Below are 24,726 nucleotides of genomic sequence, written 5' to 3'. Positions count from 1 at the left end.
ATAGGATATAGATCCCTATTCCCCTCTCGGTAAGCAGGTCAGGAATGTGTATCAAGTGGCAACAGGCAAAACCCTCTGGAAAGTTCAAGGAACTGCAAGCTGTTCCATATGGACTTGTGTGCATTTTATCCTATAAACCAAGGGAAGCCATTGGGGGTTTTAAGCTCCAACATAATGTGGGGGAGATCATTTTAAGAGCAGAAGATGGTTTGAGAGGAAGTAAGGTGGAGGCAGAGAAACCAAGTAGGAGGCTTTGTAGTAGGCAAGTGATACCGGAACTAAGGGAAAATTAATAGCATCATCATCATAATTCCCATTTAAGTTGCTGCCACTGACCAGGCACTATGCTAAGTGCTTTACATTTAGTGTGAAACTTAATCTTCATTTCTGCCATGTCAAGTGGGGACTATTACCATCCCCTTTTTATAAAGAAAGCAATGCACAGAAAAGCGAGGTCACAGACAGTTGGGAAATAAAAGAGCCAGTTTGAACTTGGTTGACTCAGCTAGAGTGCTGACTCCGGGCCACACTCCCTTGCAGCATGGCAGAAAATAGACGAAAGATGGGGTGAATTCCAACAACAGGAATTGCCAGCACCTGCTGACTATGAGAGATGGGGATAAAGGAGGAGGAATCTGAGCTTCCCCAGGGGAGTCCAGCCAGGTCACACTGTGTGGGTGATGGTACCACTTGCAGGAAGATATTTATCTTGATGTTAGTTAATCCTGGCAACCTGGGAGCATCCCCTGGGTACAACCATGAAAGGGAGAACAAGCTCTAATGCGAGCATTTCCCACGCTGCTGGGACTGTGCGCTTGCAGGTCTGTGCCCTTTCCTGGATGGGAAGGTCTGTAGCTGAAGACCCCTAGAAGAAAGTCTATGGATGCAGGGTAGTGTGTAGCACTAGGGGTACGAATATAAGGAAACTACGAAGGGGTATGTTTGGGCAGTTTTCCAGGAAGTGGGCCCACAGCTTTGATCACAGTCTCAGAAGGTTGTCAGTCACTTCCCAAAATTTAGAGAACAGTTATACTACCTGAGGAGTCCCCAGGTCAGGGAATGCGATCTTAGTCAAGCACTTGCTTCCCTAGCACGCAGCACAGTGACTGCAATAGAATAAGCTTTAACACAGGGAGTGTGTTGAGTGAATGCTGAAGTGTGCAGCCATTAAAAATGAACTTCATGCAACTTTGAAAAATGCATATGAGGTGTTAAGTTCAAAATACAAGCGTCTGTAAATAAAGAATTTATGGTGATATTCTGAGAACATATGAATAACCTGTTTCTTACAACATTCACCCAGTGGCTTTAGTATCCACCAGTGATCCTTATTTGAATCCGTTATTACACTGGAGATGACATCTACATTTTTAATTGGCTTTTCTTTTTTCTTTACTTTTGTATTTTCTGAGTATTATTATGGACTCATGGAATTTCAGATAATGAAATGTGTTATAATCTAATACTGTGATTGTTCTTTTTGATGTTCAAATTGTCCAAATTAAGGGCAGTGGGAGCCCTTTCAAGCTGGCTTCTTTGACCCTGGAAAACTCACATCCCATTCATTTTCAGCCGTTCCTTGCTTTAAATACAGCAATATGTTCCAGGCTCATCTTGTACTTCCCCTGCCCCAGGCCTGGAATCAACCATTTCTTCCAGGAGCAAATTTATTGCAAATTCTTGGTATTTAAAAACCAAAATGGAGAAAAATGTTCCTTTGCAAAGGAGATCTCCAGACCGTCACTGTATCACTCTTTGATCTTTTCTGTAGGCTTGCAAATTTTCAAAATAAAAGTTTGGGGTATGTGTGTTACTGTTATTATTACAACCACAGAAAGAATCATATACTGGTATAGGCTCATAGGAAATATTTGAAAATGACCACAGTAATTATGTTAGGCTGGTGGGTTTGTGAATGCTTTTTTTTTTCCTCTCTTTTCCAAATTTTCTGTAATGCTACATGTAGAAGTCAACAGGAAACAAAATCATCCCAGGCTACAAGTCAGCGTGTTACTTAGGAAGAAAACCCCGATATATTGTCACAGAAGAGAGACCAGAGACAGTGGTGAATAAAATGGGTTCCTTCCCACCCTGACTGCTGCCAGGACTCAACAAGTATAGACGGAAGGGCTAAGCACTGAGGAGAGAATGGACTTAGATCCTAGGGGCACACAAAGGAAACAGGAAACGGAAAGAACCGGTTCCAGGTGTGTACTTCCTTTAAGGACTCTCTTATTACAAAGTAGTTTCAGCTTTTGGGTTTGTCTGAAACAGTCAAGCGAATACAGTGAACCCCTGAGTACCTTTCCCTCCTGTTGTTTTTGTACCACCCTGCTTCCTGTTTTGCCACAAAAAGATGACTTATCTGCACAAGAGACAGTAATTTCTGGATGGAGACATGGAATCCAAAGTTTCAAAATGAGAATAAAATTCTACTCAAATGACTCAAGATTCTGGTTTTATAATTTAAAATGTTTCCCAAAAAGCTGCATTTCTGTGAACTGCAAACAACCCCGTCTAAGTTTTTGCTTTCTGATATACATCAAGCACTGTTCAAGGAGGAGAGTTTTACTCTGATCTGACAAATAAAAACTGGAAGTTGTGCCTAAACTTGGTGTGTAGTGATTGTTCCCAAGAGCCTTGCAGGCAGCCACAGAGACACACATGCCGAAAAACAACCTATGAATGAACTTTAGACTCTGATCCTTCTCTTGTTGCTTAAAAATGGAATTCTAGGCCTCAGGCCAGGCACAGTGGCTCATGTCTGTAATTTCAGCACTTTGGGAAGCCAAGGCAGGCAGATTGCTTGAGCCCAGGAGTTTGAGACCAGCCTGGGCAACATAGGGAGACCCTGCCTCTAAAAAAAAAAAAAAAAAAAAATTCCAGAAAGAGATTAGATACTCTGTTTCTAGATTTAAACAAACAAACAAAAAACTTGCAATTACAAGCACCCTCATATATTCTCGTGAAATTTATTTCTTATAATTACATGAAGCAGTCTCATTCCTTTACATCATATGTCAGCAAGGCCATGCAAATTTGTGGTTGCCTTTTATACATAAAACAAATTATGTTTAGACATCACAGGAGAGAGATCAGCAAAGAAATGCAACGATATATTTAATGGACCACCACTTTCCATTGGATTTATTTATTCTCAAAATGGTTTGTTAGACTCGTGTAAAGAAGAGTTAACAGCAGGCCTGAGGCTGCTAACTTTAGAAGACCCTGCTTGCAGGGTTACTTCTTGGCTGGTGTCTGGGAACACAGCTTTCGGAATGTGTGCACCATTACTAAACGATAATGTCCTTTCGCTGGGCTTACGCTGTCCATACAAACAATGTGATCTATGGTAAACACCTGCTTTCCCTTTGGCAGTCTGGAACTTTGGTGGTTGCTAGGCAGAAAATGCCTATGTGACCAGCCCCAGAAATATCCCTAAACTCTGAATCTCAAACTGGCTCCTTTGGGCAGAAACATCACATATGCATAGTTACATTTTCACTGCTGGAAGGAAGGTGACCTCTATGTGACTTATCACAGGAAAGAGAGAGCATGGGAAATGTGCAAATGACTTTCTCCAAATTCCACTTATCTTTCCCATTATTGATCTTGCTGTGCATGTTTACTTTGCCACTGTAATAAATATTAGCTATAAGGCCGGGCACAGTGGCTCATGCCTATAATCCCAGCACTTTGGGAGGCCGAGGCACATGAACCACCAGTGGTAAGGAGTTGAAGACCAGCCTGGCCAACATGGTGAAACCCCGTCTCTACTAAAAATACAAAAATTAGCTGGGCGTGGTGGCAGGCGCCTGTAATCCCAGCTACTCAGGAAGCTGAGACACAAGAATCACTTCAACCCAGGAGGCGGAGGTTGCACTGAGCCGAGACTATGCCATTGCACTCCAGCCTGGGCAACAAGAGCAAAACTCCATCTCTAAATAAATAAATAAATAAATATTAGCTATAAGTACATCTATATTCTGATTACTTCCAGCAAATCACCAAAGTGTGGGCGGTCTTAAGGGGACCCCCTAAACAACATTCTTAGTTCGATTTTGCATGTATTTTTGAATAGCTCATGAAAACCTAAAAAATACTGTCCTGAAGCTATTATGCCCTTGAACTGACCACTACAAGTCTAAAACCAGGTGGAATTGATCTTCCTAACTGCTGCCATTTTGTAGATTATGAAGTAGCTGAGAATTTAGCTCACTAGCTGTAAATCCCAAAATAATATTCTTATTGCAACTTCCCAGGCCTTAAAAGATAAATGTTCTCCACTAGGCAGAATGCAGAGGTTACAGCTCAGGTACACTTGACTCAAAGCCAAGGATTTTTACACTTCATGCTTTAAAGACACTGGGTGTACACGTGCCATACAGTTGAATATCATCAGAGCCAACTTCTGGGAAAGGAAGTCATTATTCTAGTGTTCGTATTCCTTGCCACATTTGTTTAGGGTTGATTACAAGCAGTAATCTTGTTTGACAGAAACACAGCCCCATCTCAGCTCACATAAGAGCATGGCATCAGAGCAGTCATTTGCTTTTCAAAGCTCACTAATCCCATGGAGCTGAAGTGCAAGGTTCCTCTGGAATCCTGGTATCTGTCACTGGATTAATTCATAGTCACCATCCTTAGTTGGAAAACTCACTGAAATGTGTCAAGAGTAGACTCCCCTCCTACCTGCATTTATTATTTTAATGGGTAATGAACAACCCTGTGTGCAAGGGAGCCAGGGAGACAAAGATAAATAAGATGCTGGCTGGCCTTAAGGAATGCTTCAGCTTGTGGCTGATACACATAGGAATTCCCTCAGTGCCATGGAAGCCTACTAGTCAGCTATAATTCCAATGCCAGCATCAAAATATGGTTAAAAGGTCTTTCCTTGTCTCTGAGATGTATTATATCTTGCTCAGAAGTCACTAGCAATCAGTTGGTTTTTTCATAAACTACCGGGAACTTTTTTTTTTTGAGACGGGTCTCGCTCTGTTGCCCAAGCTGGAGTTCATGGAGTACAGTGGCGTGATCTCAGCTCACTGCAACCTCTGCCTCCCGGGTTCAAGTCATCCTCCTGCCTCAGCCTCCCTAGTAGCTGGGACTACAAGCATGTGCCACCAGGTCTGGCTAATTTTTGTACATTCAGTAGAGATGGGGTTTCACCACGTTGGCCAGGCAGGTCTCGAACTCCTAACCTCAGGTGATCCCGCCCACCTTGGCTTCCCAAAGTGCTGGGATTACAGGCATGAGCCACCACACCCTGCTAGAAGCTTTACTCAGGCACCACCACCCCCATGTGGGAATTGGCAGGCCATAAAACACAAAGGTGGGCAGTCCACAAAAGCCAGATGGGATTTGTATATTAGTCGGTATTTGCAAACAGCTAGATAGTTACAAGTGAATTATTTCTCCCAGCCATCTGTCTTGTCCCACTATCACCTTCCTTTCAGTGTGAGAATCTAAAATAATGGGAATTGTAAAATGGCTACAAAGGGTCACAGCGCACATCTGACATGGGACCACACAAGGATGTCCAATTTGTGGCATAAGCCACAGAACACAGGAAGCAGTCTCGGAACACAGGAAGCTCTTCTTCAGATGAAATCTCTTGCAGAACCACGGCACATGAGCCAGATAAAGTGGAGCTGCTCAGCTGAAGCCGGAAAGAGCCCAGAGTCTCCACGGCCTGCTCCTCGCAGCAGCCCAGACTCCAGCTCCAAGGGCACAGTTTGAAAGTCATTGCACTCGTTCACGACTGAAAGGGGTGAACATTAATTCAGTAAGATGCCCAAAGTGCAAAATACGTGAAGCTGTTCCCATATGAACACACAGTGAAAGGAAGTGCTAGAGAGCTGTGAGCTTCTCCTAGCAGGTAATGACACAAATAAGTAGGCTTGTGTAACAAGCACACACGTACACACCATACACAAATCCTGGCAGCCCTCGATGGCAACACTGCAAGGGTTGTTTGCCAGAATGAGGGTTGGCAGTGGTAGTCTTCTAAACAACATATATATCTGGTTATTATGGTAATAACCCCTACCAAATCTATGATATGCTGGCTGGCTACTTCAGCTTTTAAAGTTATTAGGTACAATATTCTTGGATGAGAAGAAATACAAATAAACTCTCCCAAACTAGTATTTAAACGTAATGAAATTTCGGAGCGGCACAGTGGCTCATGCCTGTAATCCCAACTGGGAGGCTGAAGCAGGCAGATCACTTGAGGTCAGGAGTTCAAGACCAACTTGGCCAACATGGTGAAACCCTGTCTCTACTAAAAACACAAAAATTAGCCGGGCATGGTGGCGCACACCTGTAGTCCCAGCTACTTGGGAGGCTGAGGCAGGAGAATCTCTTGAACCCAGGAGGTGGAGGTTGTAGTGAGTCAAGATTGCTCTACTGCACTCCAGTCTGGGCAATAGGGCAAGACCCTGTCTCTAAATAAATAAATAAATGTAATAAATTTCCATTTTTAAAAAAATCCCTAAGGATTTTTTATTCAAACTTGATTTTTAAAAATCATTGTACAGGCTAGGCACAGTGGCTCATACCTATAATCCCAGCACTTCGGAAGCCAAGGAAGGAGGATTGCTTGAGGTCAAGAATTCAAGACCAGCCTGGACAATATACTGAGACTTTGTCTCTACAAAAATAATAAATTTTAAAAATTAGCCAGGCATGGTGGTGTGTGCCTGTAGTCCTAGCTATTTAGGAGACTGAGGCAGGAGGATTGCTTGAGCCTAGGAGTTCAAGGCTGCAGTGAACTACGATTGTGCCAATGCACACCAGCCTGGGTGACAGAGCCAGACCCTGTCTCTAAGAAAATAATAAATTAAATAACAGTTTGCCTGGAAGAATAGCAAAATACATTAAAAATTGTAATAATGGTGGAAGTAGGATCGATAAGGTCTTGATTTATAATAACGCTATGAAAATGAAAAGGATGGTAAAAGTTCAGGTGTAAGAGATAAAACCATCAACAGAACAAAACAGAAATCCCTGAAACAAAGTCAAATTACTCAACTCATTGGCCAAATCCTAGCCTCATAGATTCCACTGAAAATAAAATCCATATAGATTATAAACTATAAAATTGAAACCATAAAAGTGCTAGAGGAAAACACAGGGGTTATTATTTACATAATCGTTCCATAAGGAAAGATGTTAGGCATGAGACTAAAGGCAGAATCCACAAAAGTAAAATATTTGACACATACATTTTTTTAAAACATAAAAAAGGACTAAACTCTTTAGGGAGAATAAAAACTACCATTAACAACTTGGAAGGAAGGCAAAATCACCTTGAAAAATATTTGCAGCCTAACAAAGGATTAATGACCTTTATACATAAAGAGCTTACCAATCAGTAAGGAAAATAATATAATACCAAAATGAAGAAAAGATATGAACAAGCTATTCATAAAACAAGGAGCCAATAAACATATAAAATATTCATATACATTAATCAAAGAATCAACAAAAGAAAATATTTTCACTTATCAAATGAAAAAAATGTCTAAAATAATATCCAGTGTCATCATGATTTGGAAAGCTGACACATTACTACTGTAGGTGTGATTAAATTATTTTCATGAAGAAGAGAAAATTATGTTTAAGAGAAAAAAACTGACTCTTCACATAAAAAAATTCTATAATGGCATTGATTTTTGTTAAGAAACCCTAAGATGGTAATACTATGCATCTTGTTTTATTGCTAAGATCAGTAAGCTGGTTACCTGGGAGACAGTCTGCAACCCTGTTGCAAGTAGGCATTCAGGTTCCCAGTTGCCGCAAGTAAGAGCCCCAGGTACGGAGGGGAAGGCTTCATCGGCCTAGAAGTAAACTCAGGATGGAACTGGACACCAACAAAATAGGGATGATCTGAAATGAGAACAATCATGATGTGATTAAAGCAGACAAACAGGAGAACTGCTTTAAAGGTCTCCTTATCTTTGAACATAAAAGCTCATTAAATGGTAAGATGATTATTTAACCTGTTATCATTATAGTCAGTTACTTATACTATCCATCCATTCCTGCGTGGAATTTCAAATTGTAAAACACATCTTGGAAATTTTACATGTGGAAGGTGTCAGAGTGAGCAAAGTCAAGCAAAAATTTTTGAATGCCAAGAAGAACTCTGCTTTCCCAAAATCTGCCTGCTTTTTGAAGGCACTTTGTAGATTTATGTTGGTTCAATTTCCCTTGGACTTTAGGCTAACCCTGGGTCTTTCTTTCTTTTATGTGGCTTCAGGCCATTTCCTGCAAGGTCTTCTCCTTTCCCCTGGGATAAACCAGCACAATGTCAACCCGTTGAGCTATCCTTGGGAATACAACCAGGACAACTGCTTTTCTAGTCACAGCTTTAAGTTGGGTATTAATCATAGCACCATAAAACTGAGCATTTTTTGGACAAAGTGATTCAGAGCAATGATCCATTCATTCAAATATCCTGTCCCTGGCTACGACTCAAACTAAAGATAATAAAATACAATAAGTTTTAGAGGGGAAAGTAAATATAACTTTAAATCTTTCAATGAGGTACTTTATCAAATGATCTAAAATCTAGTATGGAATTCAAAATCACAAATTCCTATTACTTACCGCCAAAGATCCAAAGCTACTACTACAGTAATAGGGAAATGATGATTGAATGCAAATGTCTACTTTCCTAAGGTAATCATTTAAAGCCCTGCTAGAATGGCTATTATTAAAAAGTCAAAAAACAACAGATGTTGGCAAGGCTGTGGAGAAAAGAAAACCTACTGTTGGTGGGAATGTAAGTTATTTCAGCCACTGTGGAAAGCAGTTTGGAGATTTCTTAAAGAACTTAAACCAGAATTACCATTCAACTCAGCAATCGAATTACTGGGTATATTCCCAAAGGAAAATAAATCACTCTACAAAAAAGACACATGCACTTATATGTTCATGGCAGCAGTATTCACAATAGCAAAGACATGGAATCAACTAGATGCCCATCAACAGTAGATTGGATAAAGAAAATGTGGTACATATATACCATGGACTAGTATGCAGCCATAAAAATGAAACCATGTCCTTTGCAGCACCATGAATGCAGCTGGGGGTGATTATTCTAAGTGAATTAACATGGGAACGAAAAACCAAATACTGCAGGTTCTCACTTACAAATGGGAGCTAAACATCGGGTATTCATAAAGATAGGAACAATAGACACTGGGAACCACCAGAGTGGGGAAGGAGAGGGGAGTGCAAGAGTTGAAAAACTATCTGTTGGGTACTCTGGTCAGTACTTGAGTAATGGGATCCATATCCCAAACCTTAGCATCACACAATATACCCACGTAACAAATCTGCATGTGGGCCAGGCACAGTAACTCACACCTATAATCTCAGCTGTCTGGGAGGCCAAGGTGGGCAGATTGCTTGAACCTGGGAGCTCAAGACCAGCTGGGCTAACATGGTGAAACCCTGTCTGTACAAAAAATACAAAAATTAGCTGGGCGTGGTGGTGTGCACCTGTGGTCCCAGTTACTTGGGAGGCTGAGGTGGGAGAATCACTTCAGCCCAGGAAGTAGAGGTTGCCATGAGCCATGATAATGCCATTGCACTCCAGCCTGCGTGACCGAGTGAGACCCTGTCTAAAAAAAAAAAAAAAAGTCTGCACATATACTCCTGCATCCAAAATGAAAGTTGAAATTACATTTTTTAAAAAAAGCTCTACTATGGAAAATGGTAGCCACTAGCCACATGTAGCTACTTAAATTCATTAAAATTAATTGAGCATTTGAAACATGTTCAAAGTCACATGTGGTTAGAGGCTACCATATTGGATAGGGCTGACTAGTTCTATCATTGCAGTGAGTTTTTTTAATTTTTTCTTTTTTCACAAATGACAGGTTTTTACATTGCAGTGAGTTCTATAGGATAGCTCTGATCACAGAAAAATCCAGTGTAGAAATCCTCTACATCTAACAAGAAACCTCCTTGAATTAGAGGAACATACAGGTAAGAAAGCCTGTTAAGGGGAATGCCGCCTTCTCCTAGGAATGTATTCCCTCAAGAAACGCAGAGAAATCATCCACACTTAGAGAAGAAATTAAGCAATGTAGCTTTAAATTTAGGAGACAATAAATCTTACTGCAGAACATCTAGGGACATCTTTGAAAATAAAAAAAGCAGGCAGTAATTGTGCTTTTGTATCACTACAGACAGACTAAGCAATGTAATCATGTAATAGCCAGGGACAGAATATGTGAATGAATGGATCATTGCTCTGAATCACTTTATCCAAAAAATCCTCTACACCAATATGGGGGGAAAGTAAAAAGTTTTTATTTTGATGATGTTCTATCAGCCAGATAAAATTGTCTTTAAGATAATGCTTTTGATTGCTTTAAACCAAATTCTGACATTATATAATATTAATCTCAAGCTTTGTTGTTCCTCTCAGAACCCTTCAAGAACAGTGGAGATCCATGGATATGTTTCCAAGGGGTACCTAAGATCAAAATTTTCTGGGGAATTTTCCTTAATAACTGCTTGCGGTCAGCTTTTAAAAACTGCAAGGTTTTACAGCAGCTCTCATTTCCTTTCCAATCCACATGAAATTTGAAAGCCTCAATGGGAGTCTAAATCCTTATGATGAAAGAAGCTTCTAAGCATTTGATGACAATAATGAGAACCAGGAGAATTAAAAGTGAATAAGTACTTAAACAAAGTAAACAAATAGTAATTTGCTTAAGAAATTTTCCACCTTCTCACATGCTAGGAAGATTTAAGAGGCTTCAATACCAACAGCAAGATCCACACTTTAATTCTAAATGATGGACATTTCCATCAGAAAAACTCCTGGAAATGCATATTTACTATTCTAATTCAAAACTCTAAGCATGAACTCATCACTTTAGGTAGAATGTGAAAACAAGAAGAACAAGAAAATCCCACAGCAGTGGTGGCAGAAGGAGGTAACCACCTGGGTTTGCTCTTGCCCCACAAGACTAGCTGGATGGCCCTGGGCCTGTCATTTAACTTCTTTGCACTCCGGTCTCCTCTGTAAAGTGGGAATAGCATCACCTGCTTTGTTAGTTACATAAGGTATGCAAAGTCCCTAGCAAGAGGTCTACTGACAAGCATCCAGTAAGTGCACACTAAATGTCTATTGCTTTCCTTCTTTCAGGTCTAGGTAAAATGCTACTCTGTTCAAAGGAGCCTTCTCAGACTTCAATTCTCCCCTCTGCTCGGGACTCTAGAAGTACTTGAACAGATCAGAGACAAAAAGGGAAAGAGAGAAAAGAAGTGATGAATAGTGGCATGAGCTAAGATGGAGAAAGAAGAGGGAGGTTAGAAGATGCGGTAGGTAATCCAGTTTATCTGGAGCCTAAAGTATATAGGCTGGAAGCGTAGGTTCTGGAACATCACGCTACCATTTTTACAGTATCCTGCACACATTTGTACTCAATATACGTGAGTGGTTTATCCAACAAATTAGTGTCACTACACACTGCAGAGTTCTGTCCTTGTTAGGCAGTATAGGAGAAGGGGTGGCTTGGAAGCAGGAAGGAGATTGACGACAAGTATGAGCTGGAGTTGGCATGTACTGGGACTAGTGTTTTAGGGGAGCAATGCAATTCCAAACACCAGCTTTCCTTCCAGAGGCAGAATCCGCAGGACTTGACAATTCACTACAAGTTGGGATCTGAAGGGGAAGACAAGCTAATATGTGAAATTTCTAGCCTGATAGTCTAGGAGAATGATTCTCCACGAGGGGCAAATGTGCCCCACAGGGACTTTCTTTCTTTCTGTCATTCTCTCTCTCTCTCTTTTTTTTTTTTTTTTTGAGATAGGGTCTTGCTCTGTCACCCAGGCTGGAGTGCAGTGGCATGATCATGGCTCAAGAGATCCTCCTACCTCAGCCTCACGAGTAGCTGGGACCACAGGCATGAGCCACCATGCCCAGCTAATTTTTTAATTTTTTTGTAGGACAGGGTCTCACCATGTTGCCCGGGCTGGTCTGGAACCCCTGGTCTCAAGTGATCTTCCCATCTTGGCCTCCCAAAGCATTGGGATTACAGGTGTTAGCCACTGCACCTGGCCCGCCAGGGGCATTTGATGATGTTTGGAGATATTTTGGGTTGTCACAACGTTGGCCACATTGGAGGAAGAATTGTCTTGGGCCACACATAAAATATACTAACACTAATGATAGCTGATGAGCTAAAAAAAAAAAAAAAATGCAAAAGAATCTCATAATGTTTTAAGAAAGCTTACGAATTTGTGTTGGGCCGCATTCAAAGCCGTCCTGGGCTGCATGCAGCCCGCGGGCAGTGGGTTGAACAAGCTTGCTCTACAGTGCACAGGACAGCCTCCACAACAAAGTATTATCCCACTCCAAATGTCAATCAACAGTGGCAAGGCTGAGAAATCCTGGACAGTGAGACTGATGACATCTTAACAGAAACAGTCAGGAGAATGAACTAATCGGGAGAGCATGTAAATTTAGTTTTAAATAAGTTGAGATGGAAGTGTCAAGAGAACATCCAAATAGACAAATAGGTCAAGGAGGCATGTGAAAATCTTAAATTCAAGTTAGTTAAATGAAGTGTATGTGTGTGGGTCTAGCCCAGGAGTTAGCAAATGTTTCTGTAAAGGGTAAATATTTCAGGCTTTGTGAGCCATAAGATCTCTTTCTTAATTATTCATCTCTGCCATGGTAGCATAAAAAACAGTCATAGGCCAGATGCAGCTGTTCATGAGATTACATTATGCCTGTAATCTCAGCATTTTGGGAGGCCAAGGAGGGACAATGCCTATGCCTTAAGCACAGGCGAGACCAGCTTGTGCAACATGGCAAAACCCTGCCTCTACAAAAAAATTAAAAATTGGCCAGGCATGATGGCTCACTCCTGTAATCCCAGTAATTTGGGAGGCTGAGGTGGGAGGATCACGAGGTCAGGAGTTCAAGACCAGCCTGGCCAACACAGTGAAACCCCATCTCTACTAAAAAAAACACAAAAATTAGTCAGGAGGCTGAGGCAGGAAATTCGCTTGAACCCAGGAGGTGGAGGTTGCGGTGAGCTGAGATTGTGCCACTGAACTCCAACTTGGGCAACAGAGTGAGACTTCATCTCAAAAAAAAAAAAAATTAGCCAGGCAGGGTGATGCACACCTACGGCCCCAGCTACTTGACCAAGAGGTCAAGACTGCAGTGAGCCATGATCATGTCACTGCACTCCAGCCTGGGTAACAGAGCTAGACCCTGTCTCAAAGACAATAAAAATAAAAAGCAGCCATAAACAAGACATAAATTAATGAGTGTTGCTGTTGTCAGGGCTCAGAAAACGCTACCCTAAAGTACTTTGAACAGAAGGCAACTAGGAAGACCTCCGAAGCAAGAAGGTCACTCTGATGTTCTACCGCCTTTCCATGTGAAAGCTGGCCATAAAGAAATTCTCTGACCTACCTACCTTTCCTGAAAGTAGGTCATAAAACCCTCATTCCAGATGAGTCCTGCTCTAAACCTGGGGGAATGGGATGCTACACAGAGAGGCCAAGAAGAAACTGAGCAGACAGGCCTTTCTGGGTTTCCCATCAGTCTATTACCATTAGAGTATGCCCTTTTGCCCAATCACATTGCTACATGACTGTCCACTGTTCAGCGAACCTAAGCATAAAAATGAAGTTTTCCCTAGGTCTTTGGGTCTCCATTCCTGAAAACTCACGTGTCGCATAAAACTTTGATTAAATACATTTGTTATTCTTTTCTCTTGTCAACCTGTCTTGTTATAGGACTGTTGGTCATAACCCTTACGATGGGTAAGAAGAAGGTCACAGATAACACCTTTCCACCCCTAAACTGTGTTCCACTAAAACTTTATTTATGGACACAAATTTGAATGGCACATAATTTGTACATGTCATAGGCAGTATTCTTTTTAAAATTTTTTTAACCATTAAAAAATGTAAAAAATCATTTTTAGCTCATAATCTGGCTGTAAACAGCAGGCTAAACATGGTGCACAGGCAGTAGTTTGCCAGCCCCTGGGCTAGAACATCAAGACAAAGAGCTGAGACCAGCTGTGACCATGAGCTTACCATGTTCTTGCAAAGATGATTGAGAAGAACACTGCCTTCTGTCTCATCAATAAGAAATGTGTAGTTTGCGCCTATGTGCTCACGAGTGTTCCAGCCTAGTTACTAACAACATCAAAGTTGGTGTTCTTCCAATGCCTTTATTTCTGTTCTGTTTGGTCTTAAAAAGAACTCTGGGAACAGTAAGTAGTGTTCAGAAGTTAAATGACTGACCCATGCTTGACCACCCAGCACAGTGGAGAAAGGCAGGAGAGAAGCCAGGTCCCTCACATAACAGATATCAGCATTAATCACCAACGAGGTGGCACTTGGCTATTCTTCCATAAAGGAGGAGAGCAGGCAGGGTACCATTCAACAGTGCCACTCTGCCTTTCTCAGAGCACCTAACCTAGAGGCTGGCACAAATGAGTAGCCTCAGAAAGAGAGGAGTTGGTAAGGAAGCATACTGCTTGTAGAACTGGTAGGCTTGGAATAATACATCATTTTATGGTGGAGTCAGACTAATAGGCCCCGAAATGATTAGGATTATAAGCAGTCTGTTTTTTTGAGACCAAGTCTTGCTGTTGCCCAGGCTGGAGTGCAGTGACACGATCTCTGCTCACTGCAACCTCTGCTTCCTGGATTCAAGTGATTCTCCTGCCTCAACCTCCTGAGTAGCTGGGACTACAGGTGCACACCACCATACCTGGCTAATTTTTGTATTTTTAGTAGAGATGGGGTTTCACCATGTTGGCCAGCCTGGGCTTGAACTCCTAACCTCAGGTGATCTCCCTACCTCGGCCTCCCAAAATGTTGGGATTAAAGGCATGCGCCACCATGCCTGGCCAGCAGTCTGTTTTTTTCATGTACTTTGTAATTACATATTTATTTCAAAGGAGAGAAGAAAAGAAAGAATGCAAACAAACTGGGTCTCAAATCAGTCTGTTGTCAACCAAAAGGCAGGTTACCAGGAAGCTTTTCAAAAATGAAGAGCCCACTTACTTGCCAGTTCAATGATTTCCATCCTCTCTCCATCAACATCCTGACCTACAAATTTTAAGTCACTCTCCTCAAATTCGTGGATCAAGTTAGGGTTTACCTGCAAAACAAGAAATTAAGTGTTTTGGGGCCACAGAGCAATACCAGCTCCCATACCTGGTCCTTCATCAGTTGGGTGGGTTTCCTGTTTCAGTGATCCTCTAACTAGCAGTTAATGTCAATATTCAATGCTCAAAGTCAATTTTAAACTTATGATGAACCTGAGATATAAAATGTAAACACAGCACCTAAATCTGGGAGGCCCGCCTTCTATTACCCAAAGATGAGATTCAAAAAGCAGACCTCTGACCCAGATATTCTGACTTGGGAACTTTGAGACTAGTTATTTATACCCATTTCCATGTTTGCTTCTTCCCTTGAGTTATGTGTACTTACCTATCTCTCCCCAAACCACAAATTTACTTGAGGATTAAAACTATCTTATTTCCCTTGTGACTAACCCCAGTGCTTTTAAAAGCTCTAAAGAGAAGATTGGAGCAAGTTTTCTACTAAAATATCATAATAGATGGCAACTTGACGACCTGGTTTGTGGCCCCTTCTGGCCTTCATCTCATCTTAGCCCTGTCCCAAACTTAAGGCTTCCTTTTCAGCCTCTCCTTCAGTGAATTGCTTCCCTGTCTAAAATTAAGGTGGGGTCTCACCTACTCTTTGCAATCTTAACCTCAGAGCTTTTATTCTACATTTTAATTATATCAGTTCTCATAATTTGTAATGATTTTTCCTTCCTCAACAGCTTTAAGACGTAATTTACATACCATACAATTCACCCATTTAAAATACACAAATGATTTTTCATATATTCAGATGTGTACAACCATTACCACAATCAACTGAAAAACAAACCCTCTATCCTTTAACCTCCTCCCTCCACCCCCTCCCCACCCCACCATCACCCTGACCTGATCTCTTGGCAATCACTAATCTATATCCCACATCTATAGATCTGTCTATTCTGGCCATTTTATATTAATAGAATCATGCAATATGTGGGCTTTTGTGTCTGGCTTGTTTCATGCAGCATGATGTTTTCAAGGTTTATCTACGTTGTAGCATAAATCAGTACTTCATTTCCTTCTATGGCTGAATAATACTCCATTGTATGAATAGACTACATATTGCTTATCTATTCACCAGTTAGTAGACATCTTAGTTGTTTCTGATTTTTTAGCCATTATGGATATTGCTGCTATGATCATTCAGGTTCAAGTTTTTGTGTGGACATACATTTTCGTTTCTCTTGGGTATATATCTAGGAGTGGAACTGCTGGGTCATATGGTAATTCTTATGTCTAAACTTTTCAGAACTTCCATATGGTTTTCCAAAGAGGCTACAATATATTCTGTTCCAACCAGCAGTGCATGAAGGTTCCAGTTACCCCACATCCTCTCCATCACTTGTTATTATTATCTGTGTTTGATTATAGCCACCTTAGTGGGTGTGAAGTGGTATCTCTTTGTGGTTTGAATACGTATTTCCCTGATGACAAATGATTGTTGGGCATCTTTTCAGGTGCTTATTAGTTATGTGTATATCTTCTTTGAAGAAATATCTATATCATTTGCCATTATTTGTTATTGAGTTATAAGAGCTCTTCATATATTTTAGATACAAGTCGCTTATCCAATACATGATTTAATCTGTAATTATTATGTTATCTTATTTTTTGTCCTCTCCATTAGAATATAAGCTCCCTAACAAGAAAGGAGACCATGTCTGTCTTTTCCCTTTCCATCTCCAATGCATACCAGATGCAAAATAGGTGTGAATGAATGAAAGGCTACACTGTCCTGTACACAGCAGTTCTTGCACCTTGTCATTACCACTGAGGCAAAGCAGCTCAATAATTTTTATCCCACCAGTTGGGGCCATTCCCAGGGGAAATAAGACCAAAAATGACCTACATCTAGCAAATTATGTTCCTTGGTCACAGTGACACTGTTCATTACCTATTCGGCATTGATTCCCATGAGTCCTCCTTCAAAACAGAGCCCTAGGCTTATCCTGATATCCGCTCCACCCCTATATGAACCAGGAAACTCCATCTGTCCCATTCCAGAAACTGGTTCTAACTGGTCTAAGCCAAACATAATAAACCCATCCCTCTTGAAAGATGAACATTTCAGGAACCCAGGTTTAAGCCCACTGATGTTCAGCATTGCCCTGAAAAATGTCTACTAGTTCACAGGTGGGCAGGTAATCTAAGTTGATTTCTCTATTTGGGAGAGATACCTGTTGCCCCAGATGCTGCTGGCAGCCACCTGGGAACTGTGAGGGAGACCAGCTAAAGGACAAAGCAGACACACAAACAAGGGTAGGGCTGAGATAACCACAGAGACAAAAGGAGCCCTGGTTGTACCATGCCTGGAGCCTGCCCAGCCTCTGGACTACCTGGTGCCTGAGACAACAAATTTCCTTAATGTTTAGGCTGGTTTGAGTGATAACAAGCAGGGATTTCTGTTCTTCACAGTCAAATGCATCATAATTGACACACTCATTAATCCTGACATACACGATCTACATTTCTGGAAACCTATGCTTCTCATGTGGCAACCTCAACAATTAACTCATTTTAGTCATGTGACACTAAGCCTCAAGCTCCATGTAAATTTCCAAAGAGGTTCTCAAACCAGGAATCCACCTTGTGATACGCAGGGATGCACCCCCAACCCAAAAGGCACCTGGTTCCATCTCAGAAGATTCAAGCCCTCTTTTCCCCAAACCTGGCAAAATGAAGGGTAGGGGCTAAGGATAAGAAATGATGACCTTATCATGATCTAGAAGATGGCAGTTAAGAGTAACAAAGGACATTGATAGGCCCCCTGTGCAGGTACGTAAAGATTTTGCCTTTGGAAAGCCAAAAAGATGAGAGTCTCCCCACCTCCGCCCGTCTCCTCCGGAAGTGGGAGACCGTGGGAAATTTGGCCCTTTCTGAGCCTGTGAATACCACCGGGCTGGACACCTTTCCCAGAGGTTCAGCTTATAATAACTGGGTTCCTCACATTAAGCATCCATATTCCCCAGTAATTCAGCATGAAAGCCGTACCTCGTACCGATGTCTGTGTCTCTCTTCTATAAAAGGAACACCACCATAAAGTTTCCCTGTAAAGATACAAGAGTGAGATTAATATTAGAGTAAGTAGTTTTGCTGCAAGCACGTCCATGACACTTTGTGGACGAAGGTGCTTGGATCGCTATCTGTCTATTAGAGACCTAAAAACAAACTAATAGACTCCACATAGCCATCTAGATTTTCTTCTCTTCTAGTAGAGGATGGAGATAGCTTCTTTGAAACCCTGAAGCAATTCTCAAGTAAGCCATCACCATTACATAAAAGGAAGCCAGATGCTACACAAGTCCACCACGGAATCCAGCAAATCTACCCTCCTTATATACATCTGCCTGTGGGACCAAGAGATGGTTATGTCTGCACTATCGCTCAGTGCAGATTTGTAACAAGGCTTATTTACAAAGGAAGAAAACAAAACTGGGGGCAGGGAAGGGACTTGGCCAAAGACCTGCCCTGCTGGGCAGCAGAGCCAGTTCTTGAGCCCAACCTCCTCACACCTGGCCCAATGCTTTCTCCACTCCACCAGCCACCTCCAGATTTTCACATAGTACTGACCACATTCAAAATGTACCCCACCTTAAAAATGTACCTGTCTTATGATCCTACAATTTGACTTCTCAGAATTTATACCAGAAAATAGAAATGAGGACAAAGGTTTAACCACAAAGATGTGTACTGCTGCTTTATTTAATAGCAAACAATTGGAAGCAAGCTGAGCATCAAGAATAGAAGAATTGGTGGATTAAATGATAGCACATCTATGCCAATGGCTCTTAACCAGGAGTGTGTGGCTGAGAATCATCTGGGGAGCTGCCTAAACATGGCTATGTAGCTGAGGCACTGCAGCTAAGTGCAGAACCCTGGGCATGACCAATGTGATGATGGGCACGGTGATCAAAGAGCTGCCTAGTGACTGCAGTGTCAGGTGAATAGGAGTCAGATTCATCACCAAACACCTCTCAAGAATGCCCCATTGGAGCATGTGGAGAAGCAGGATGGTCCAGGGACCAAGTGGGTTCCAGCACTGGAGCAATCTGAGCAGGCCAGAAACTCTTCCTACAGCACCAGCCCTCAAAATGCAGACCCCAGATACACGGCCAAGGAATAAGAAGATATGAGTGCTGGAAGTCATCCTCAAACTCCAACAGAATCGGGAATCATGCTCAGTTCAACAGGCAGGGAATTATCAGACTCTCAAAGACATCATGAGGCTGGAACAGGATGTTTCAACCAAGAAAAAACAAATAAATGCTTTCTTTGTGTCTTGTTTGAGCTTTTGACTTAGATCAAGGAAACACAGTGGGTTGTATTCTCATAACTTTGTACGATCAGTGATCCCAGCTGAACTTCTGTTTGCAATTCTATCCATACAGACTGGGCTCCCTAGTGATGATATGAATGATAGTGAATATTTAAGGTATATATTTTAGAAAAAAGGGGAATGGTGGGGACAGGGAGTTCCTTTGAGAGAACGCCAGCATACCACTGACGGGTCATTCAGGATAGCCTAAACTAAAACAATTGCTTCATAAAAATTAAAAGAAAAATGGGAAATAAAGCACAATAATATATAGTTAGAAAATATAGAAGCAGGCCAGGCATGGTGGCTCATGCCTGTAATCCCAGTACCAAAGTAGGCCTCCCAAAGGAGGCCGAGGCAGGAAGATCATGAGGTCAGGAGTCCGAGACCAGCCTGGCCAACATGGTGAAACCCTATCTCTACTAAAAATACAAAAATTAGCTGAGCGTGGTGGTGCATGCCTCCGCAATCCCAGCTACTCAGGAGGCTGAGGCAGGAGAATCGCTTGAACCTAGGAGGTGGAAGTTGCAGTGAGCTGAGATCACACCACTGCACTCCAGCCTGGGCGACAGAGTGACACTCCGTCTCAAAAAAAAAAAAAATAGAAGCATCAGGAAGGCAGGCATGGTGGCTCACGTTTGTAATCCCAGCACTTTGGGAGGCTGAGGCAGGTGGATCATTTGAGGTCAGGAGTTTGAGACCAGCCTGCCCAACATGGTGAAACCCTGTCTCTATTAAAAATACAAAAATTAGCTGAGCATGGTGGTGCATGCCTGTAGTCCCAGCTACTTGGGAGGCTGAGGCAGAAGAATTGCTTGAAACCGGGAGGCAGAGGTTGTAATGAGCCAAGATCAAGCCATTACACTCCAGCCTGGGCAACAGAGCCAGACTCCATCTCAAAAGAAAAAAAAAAAAAAAAAGAAAGAAAGAAAACATAGAAGCATTAGGAAGCTGCTTCAGAGAATACTAAGTCTCCTATGACCTCTGACTTTGACACTGAGATTTTCCTCCTATAGTCCAAAATTTCTTTTCTGTTTCCTTCATTACAGTAGGTGACCGTAAATCCAATAATAGAGTCTGCCAACATTTCTTGAGATGACGGGGAAAATGGCACAAATCTCCAAATTAGGATATAAGAAATTGTATCTTCGAATCAAGGGGACTAGCAGGATATTATGAGAACTTTTGAAACTGCATAGTTTCTGGCTGCTGCCTGGCTTAAAGCAGACTGTGTATTTGCTAATATATCTCAGAGGTGACAGAAAGGGGTAGGGGAGTGTAGTGACTCTGGAGTCAGACTGCCTGGCTTTAAATTCCACTCTACTATTTAATGGATGTGTGGCTTGGGCATATTATTTAACCTCTCTACCTCAGTTTCCTCATCTGCAAAATAAGGATTATGATAGTTCCTACTTCACAGAATTGTAAGGATTAAATAAATCAAAATATGAGAAGCACTGAGAACAGAAAGTGAACCATGTCAGTGATTGCTATTGTTATCTCCAGGCAATAAAAGCCAAATGAATGGAACTAGAACATAAGCTCTACAAGGTAACAGACAAAATAGGAACCTGACCCCTCAATTACTTTTTTTTTTCAATTACTTTTTTTAATTCTTAATTTTTGTGGGTACATAGTAGGTATATATATTTAGGGGGTACATAAGGTGTTTTGATACAGGCATACAATGTGTAATAATCACATCATGGAGAATGGGATATCCATCCCCTCAAGCATTTGTTCTTTGAGTTCAAACAACCCAATTACACTCTTTTAAGATTATTTTTAAATGTACAATTAAGTTATTATTGACTATAGTCACCCTGTTGTGCTATCGAATTCATTCTTTCTACTTTTTCGAATCCATTAACAATCCCCACCTCCCTACCAGCACCCCCGACTACCCTTCTCAGCCTCTGGCAACCATCCTTCTACTCTCTATCTCCATGGGTTCAATTATTTTGATTTTAGATTCCACAAATAAGTGAGAACATGTGATGTTTGTCTTTCTGTGCCTCGCTTATTTCACTTAACATAATGAGCTCCAGTTCCATCTATGCTGTTGCAAATGACAGGATCTCATTCTTTTCTATGGCTGAATATTACTCCATCGTGTATAAGTACATTTTCTTTATTCATTCATCTTTTGATGGGCACTTAGGTCGCTTCCAAATCTTGGCTATTGTGACAGGTGCTGCAACAGACATGAGACTGCAGATATCTCTTTGATATACTATTTTCCTTTCTTTAGGGTATATATCCAGCAGTCATCCCCTCAATTCTTTTGTTGTTGTTGTTGTTGTTTTTTAGACAGAGTCTTGCTCCATTGCCCAGGCTGGAGTGCAGTGGTGCGATCTTGGCTCACTCCAACCTCCATCTTTCAGGTTCAAGTGATTCTTCTGCCTCAGCCTCCCAAGTAGCTGGGACTACAGGCACGTGCCACCACGCCCAGCTAATTTTTTATATTTTTAGTAGAGATGGTGTTTCACTGTGTTAGCCAGAATGGTCTCAATCTCCTGACCTTGTGATCTGCCAGCCTCGGCCTCCCAAAGTGCTGGGATTACAGGTGTGAGTCACAGCACCCAGCCCATTCCCTCAATTCTTAAGACCAGCACCTAGCACATAAGCAGGTACTCAATAAAGATTTGTTGAATGAAATCAACATACAACAGATATGGTATACAATGAAACATGTTTTCAGAACTTTGGAAATTCTATTTTGTGCATTCAAAATCTTTCTTCATTGCTTACAAATCTATCAGAAATGAATTTACAAATTTAATCCATTGCTATCCTGTGAAAAAGGATAAACTAAAATTTCCTTAAAAACTCTATGTTGAGAATCAGTTCAGAATGCTACCAGTGAAATTCTATTTGAGAACATCTTGAAAACAAAATAAAACTAAGAATGCTCCTTCTGGAGCCCTGGCACCCCGGTACCATCGATTCTGATTTGATTACTCTCAGAAGAGTGTCCAGGCATGTGGGATTTAAAAACGCACCACGAGTCACTCCGATGTGCATTTCTGGTTAGAATCAACTAATGTACACCATCATTGAAAGTAGGAGAACATTCCATGACAAGCCAAAATGCTAGATGCTGCTGAATGTAAAATGTATCTAGGAGTAGAGTCAGAAACTGAGAGGTATACACACCATGTTCTTAAGAGCAGTCCTCTGACACAGGTGTTATGTAATGATCCTAGGAATGGGGGAAAATCTCAATAACAAAGTGACTCAGTTTTCCTTTCTGTCCTAGTCTTTTTGGAGACAAAATAAAATGTTCACTTAAGTAGTAAATGTCAGCAAAGCTTTAGAGAAAGAAAACCAACAGAAGTCTTGGAACCTATAAAGCACTCTCAGTGCAGGCAGAAAGACACCAATAATGTGGATAAAACAGTTATCAGAAAAAAAACCACCTTTACAAATTATACCATATCTTTCTCTAATTTGATAATGGGTAGATACTGCCTCATACATAATATATTTTTACCCCTTTTATAGTCTGGCCCATTCCTACCCTCATGTGAGTAATCCTACCAACTGAACCTAATTTTTTCTTTCTTCTTTTGAGAGCCAAAATATCCCCTCAAAAAAGCTACACAAGTTAAAAGGTGGAAGCAACCCAAATGTTCACTGAAGGATGAATGGATAAACAAAATGTGCATATCCATCCACACTATGGAATATTATTCTACATTCAAAAGGAAGGAAATCCTATTCCATGCTACAATATGGATGAAACTTGGAGACAATATGTGAAGTGAAATAAGCCACTCATAAAAGCACAAATACTGTGTGATTCCACTTATAGACGGTATTGATTAAATGGGAGAGTTCCTTGACCCCTCTCGAAGGACATGCAACAGGGGTGTGGTTCATCTTTCATTCACCATGTGCACTCAAACCCCTTATGGGAGGGGGAGCACACAGACGGGCAGGTGCAGGATTCAGGGCGAGTGCTTTTGGGCTCTGGCCACAAGTAGTGTCTAGGGTGGGTACCCAAAACTCCAGTGGGCTTGCTACAGTGCTCTTTTAGCTCTGCTGTCCACAGATAGCTTAAGTGTTAACCAGCTCAGTGCCTTCTTTGTACCCAGGTTCTTGTCCGGCATCCAGAAAGAAGCAGGTCACGCATGGACTTAGAGGATGGTGAATGTGGAGGTTTTATTAAGTGGTGGAGAATGTGGGGGTTTTATTGAGTGGTGGAGGTGGCTCTCAGCAGGATGCATGGGGAGCTGGAAAGGAGATGGAGTGGGAAGATGATCTTCCCTTGGAGTTTGGCAGTCCAGCGGCTGATCTCCTCTCCAACGGTCCCCAGCCGAACTCCTCTCCATGTTCAGATGTTCCTTCTCTTCTCTCCTTCTCTGTCACACTGCTCTTCTGCTCATGGAGCCTGGGGTTTGGGGTTTATATGGTACAGGATGGGGGCATGGTGGACCAAAATGCAACATTTGGGTGTGAAAACAGGAATGCCTGTTCTTATTTAGGGCCACAGGTTTCCAGGCTTGAGGGTGAGGCCTTTGCTGGAGAATCACCCTCTTCTACCCAGTATTTCCCTGTCTCCTCTCTGTATCATCTACAGCAGTCAAACCCATAGAGACAGAAAATAGAGGCCTGGTGTGGTGACTCATGCCTGTAATCCCAGCACTTTGGGAGGCCAAGGCAGGCAGATCACTTGAGGTCAGGAGTTCGAGACCAGGCTGGCCAACATGGTAAAACCCCATTTCTACTAAAAATACAAAAATTAGCTGGGCATAGTGGCAGATGCCTGTAATCCCACCTACTCAAGAGGCTGAGGCAGGAGAATCACTTGAACCTAGGAAGCAGAGGTTGCACTGAGCCAAGATTATGCCACTGTACTCCAGCCTGGGCAACAAAGGGAGACTCTGCCTCAAAAAAAGAAAGGGAGAGGAAAGGAGAGGAGGGGAGGGGAGGGAAAGGGAGGGGAGGGGAGGGGAGGGGAAGGGAGAAGAGAGGAGAGGAGAGGAGAGGAGGGGAGGGGAGGGGAGGGGAGGGGAGGGGAGGGGAGGGGAGGAGAGGGGAGGAGAGGAGAGGAGAGGAGGGTAGGGGAGAGGCGAGGAGAGGAGAGGAGAAGAGAAGATAAAAAAGAAAAGAAAAGAAAAAATAGAATGGTGGTTGCCAGAGGCAAGGGGAATGGGGAGTTGCTGTTTAATTGGTATAGTTTCCAGTTTTGCAAGATGAGAAGAGTTCTGGAGACTGGTTGTACAACAGTGTAAT

General features: G+C 41.9%; 1 protein-coding gene across 12 annotated transcripts in view; it reads right to left on the bottom strand.

Annotated features, from left to right (window-relative positions):
• Window positions 1–24,726, bottom strand: part of CTPS2 (CTP synthase 2) — a 215,600-nt gene that overhangs the window by 103,219 nt on the left and 87,655 nt on the right. For 10 of the 12 annotated variants that reach the window (XM_021674807.2, XM_021674812.2, XM_064364501.1 and 7 more), the window contains 3 exons: window positions 18,165–18,220; window positions 15,064–15,160; window positions 7,746–7,890 (listed from right to left, as the gene is read on the bottom strand). In XM_021674807.2, coding sequence (XP_021530482.1) covers window positions 7,746–7,890; window positions 15,064–15,160; window positions 18,165–18,220 — 298 coding nt within the window. Of the gene's footprint in view, window positions 1–2,954; window positions 5,762–7,745; window positions 7,891–15,063; window positions 15,161–18,164; window positions 18,221–24,726 lie in introns of those variants that run through there. The other 2 variants (XM_021674817.2, XM_064364502.1) reach the window with 2 other exon arrangements.

This window comes from Aotus nancymaae, unplaced genomic scaffold (genome assembly GCF_030222135.1).
Source record: "Aotus nancymaae isolate 86718 unplaced genomic scaffold, 86718_ANA_hifiasm-v0.15.2.pri h1tg000058l, whole genome shotgun sequence".
Classification (NCBI taxonomy): Eukaryota; Metazoa; Chordata; class Mammalia; order Primates; family Aotidae; genus Aotus; species Aotus nancymaae.
The sequence above is the reverse complement of the archived record's forward strand: the minus strand, read 5'-3'. Positions and strand labels throughout refer to the sequence as shown.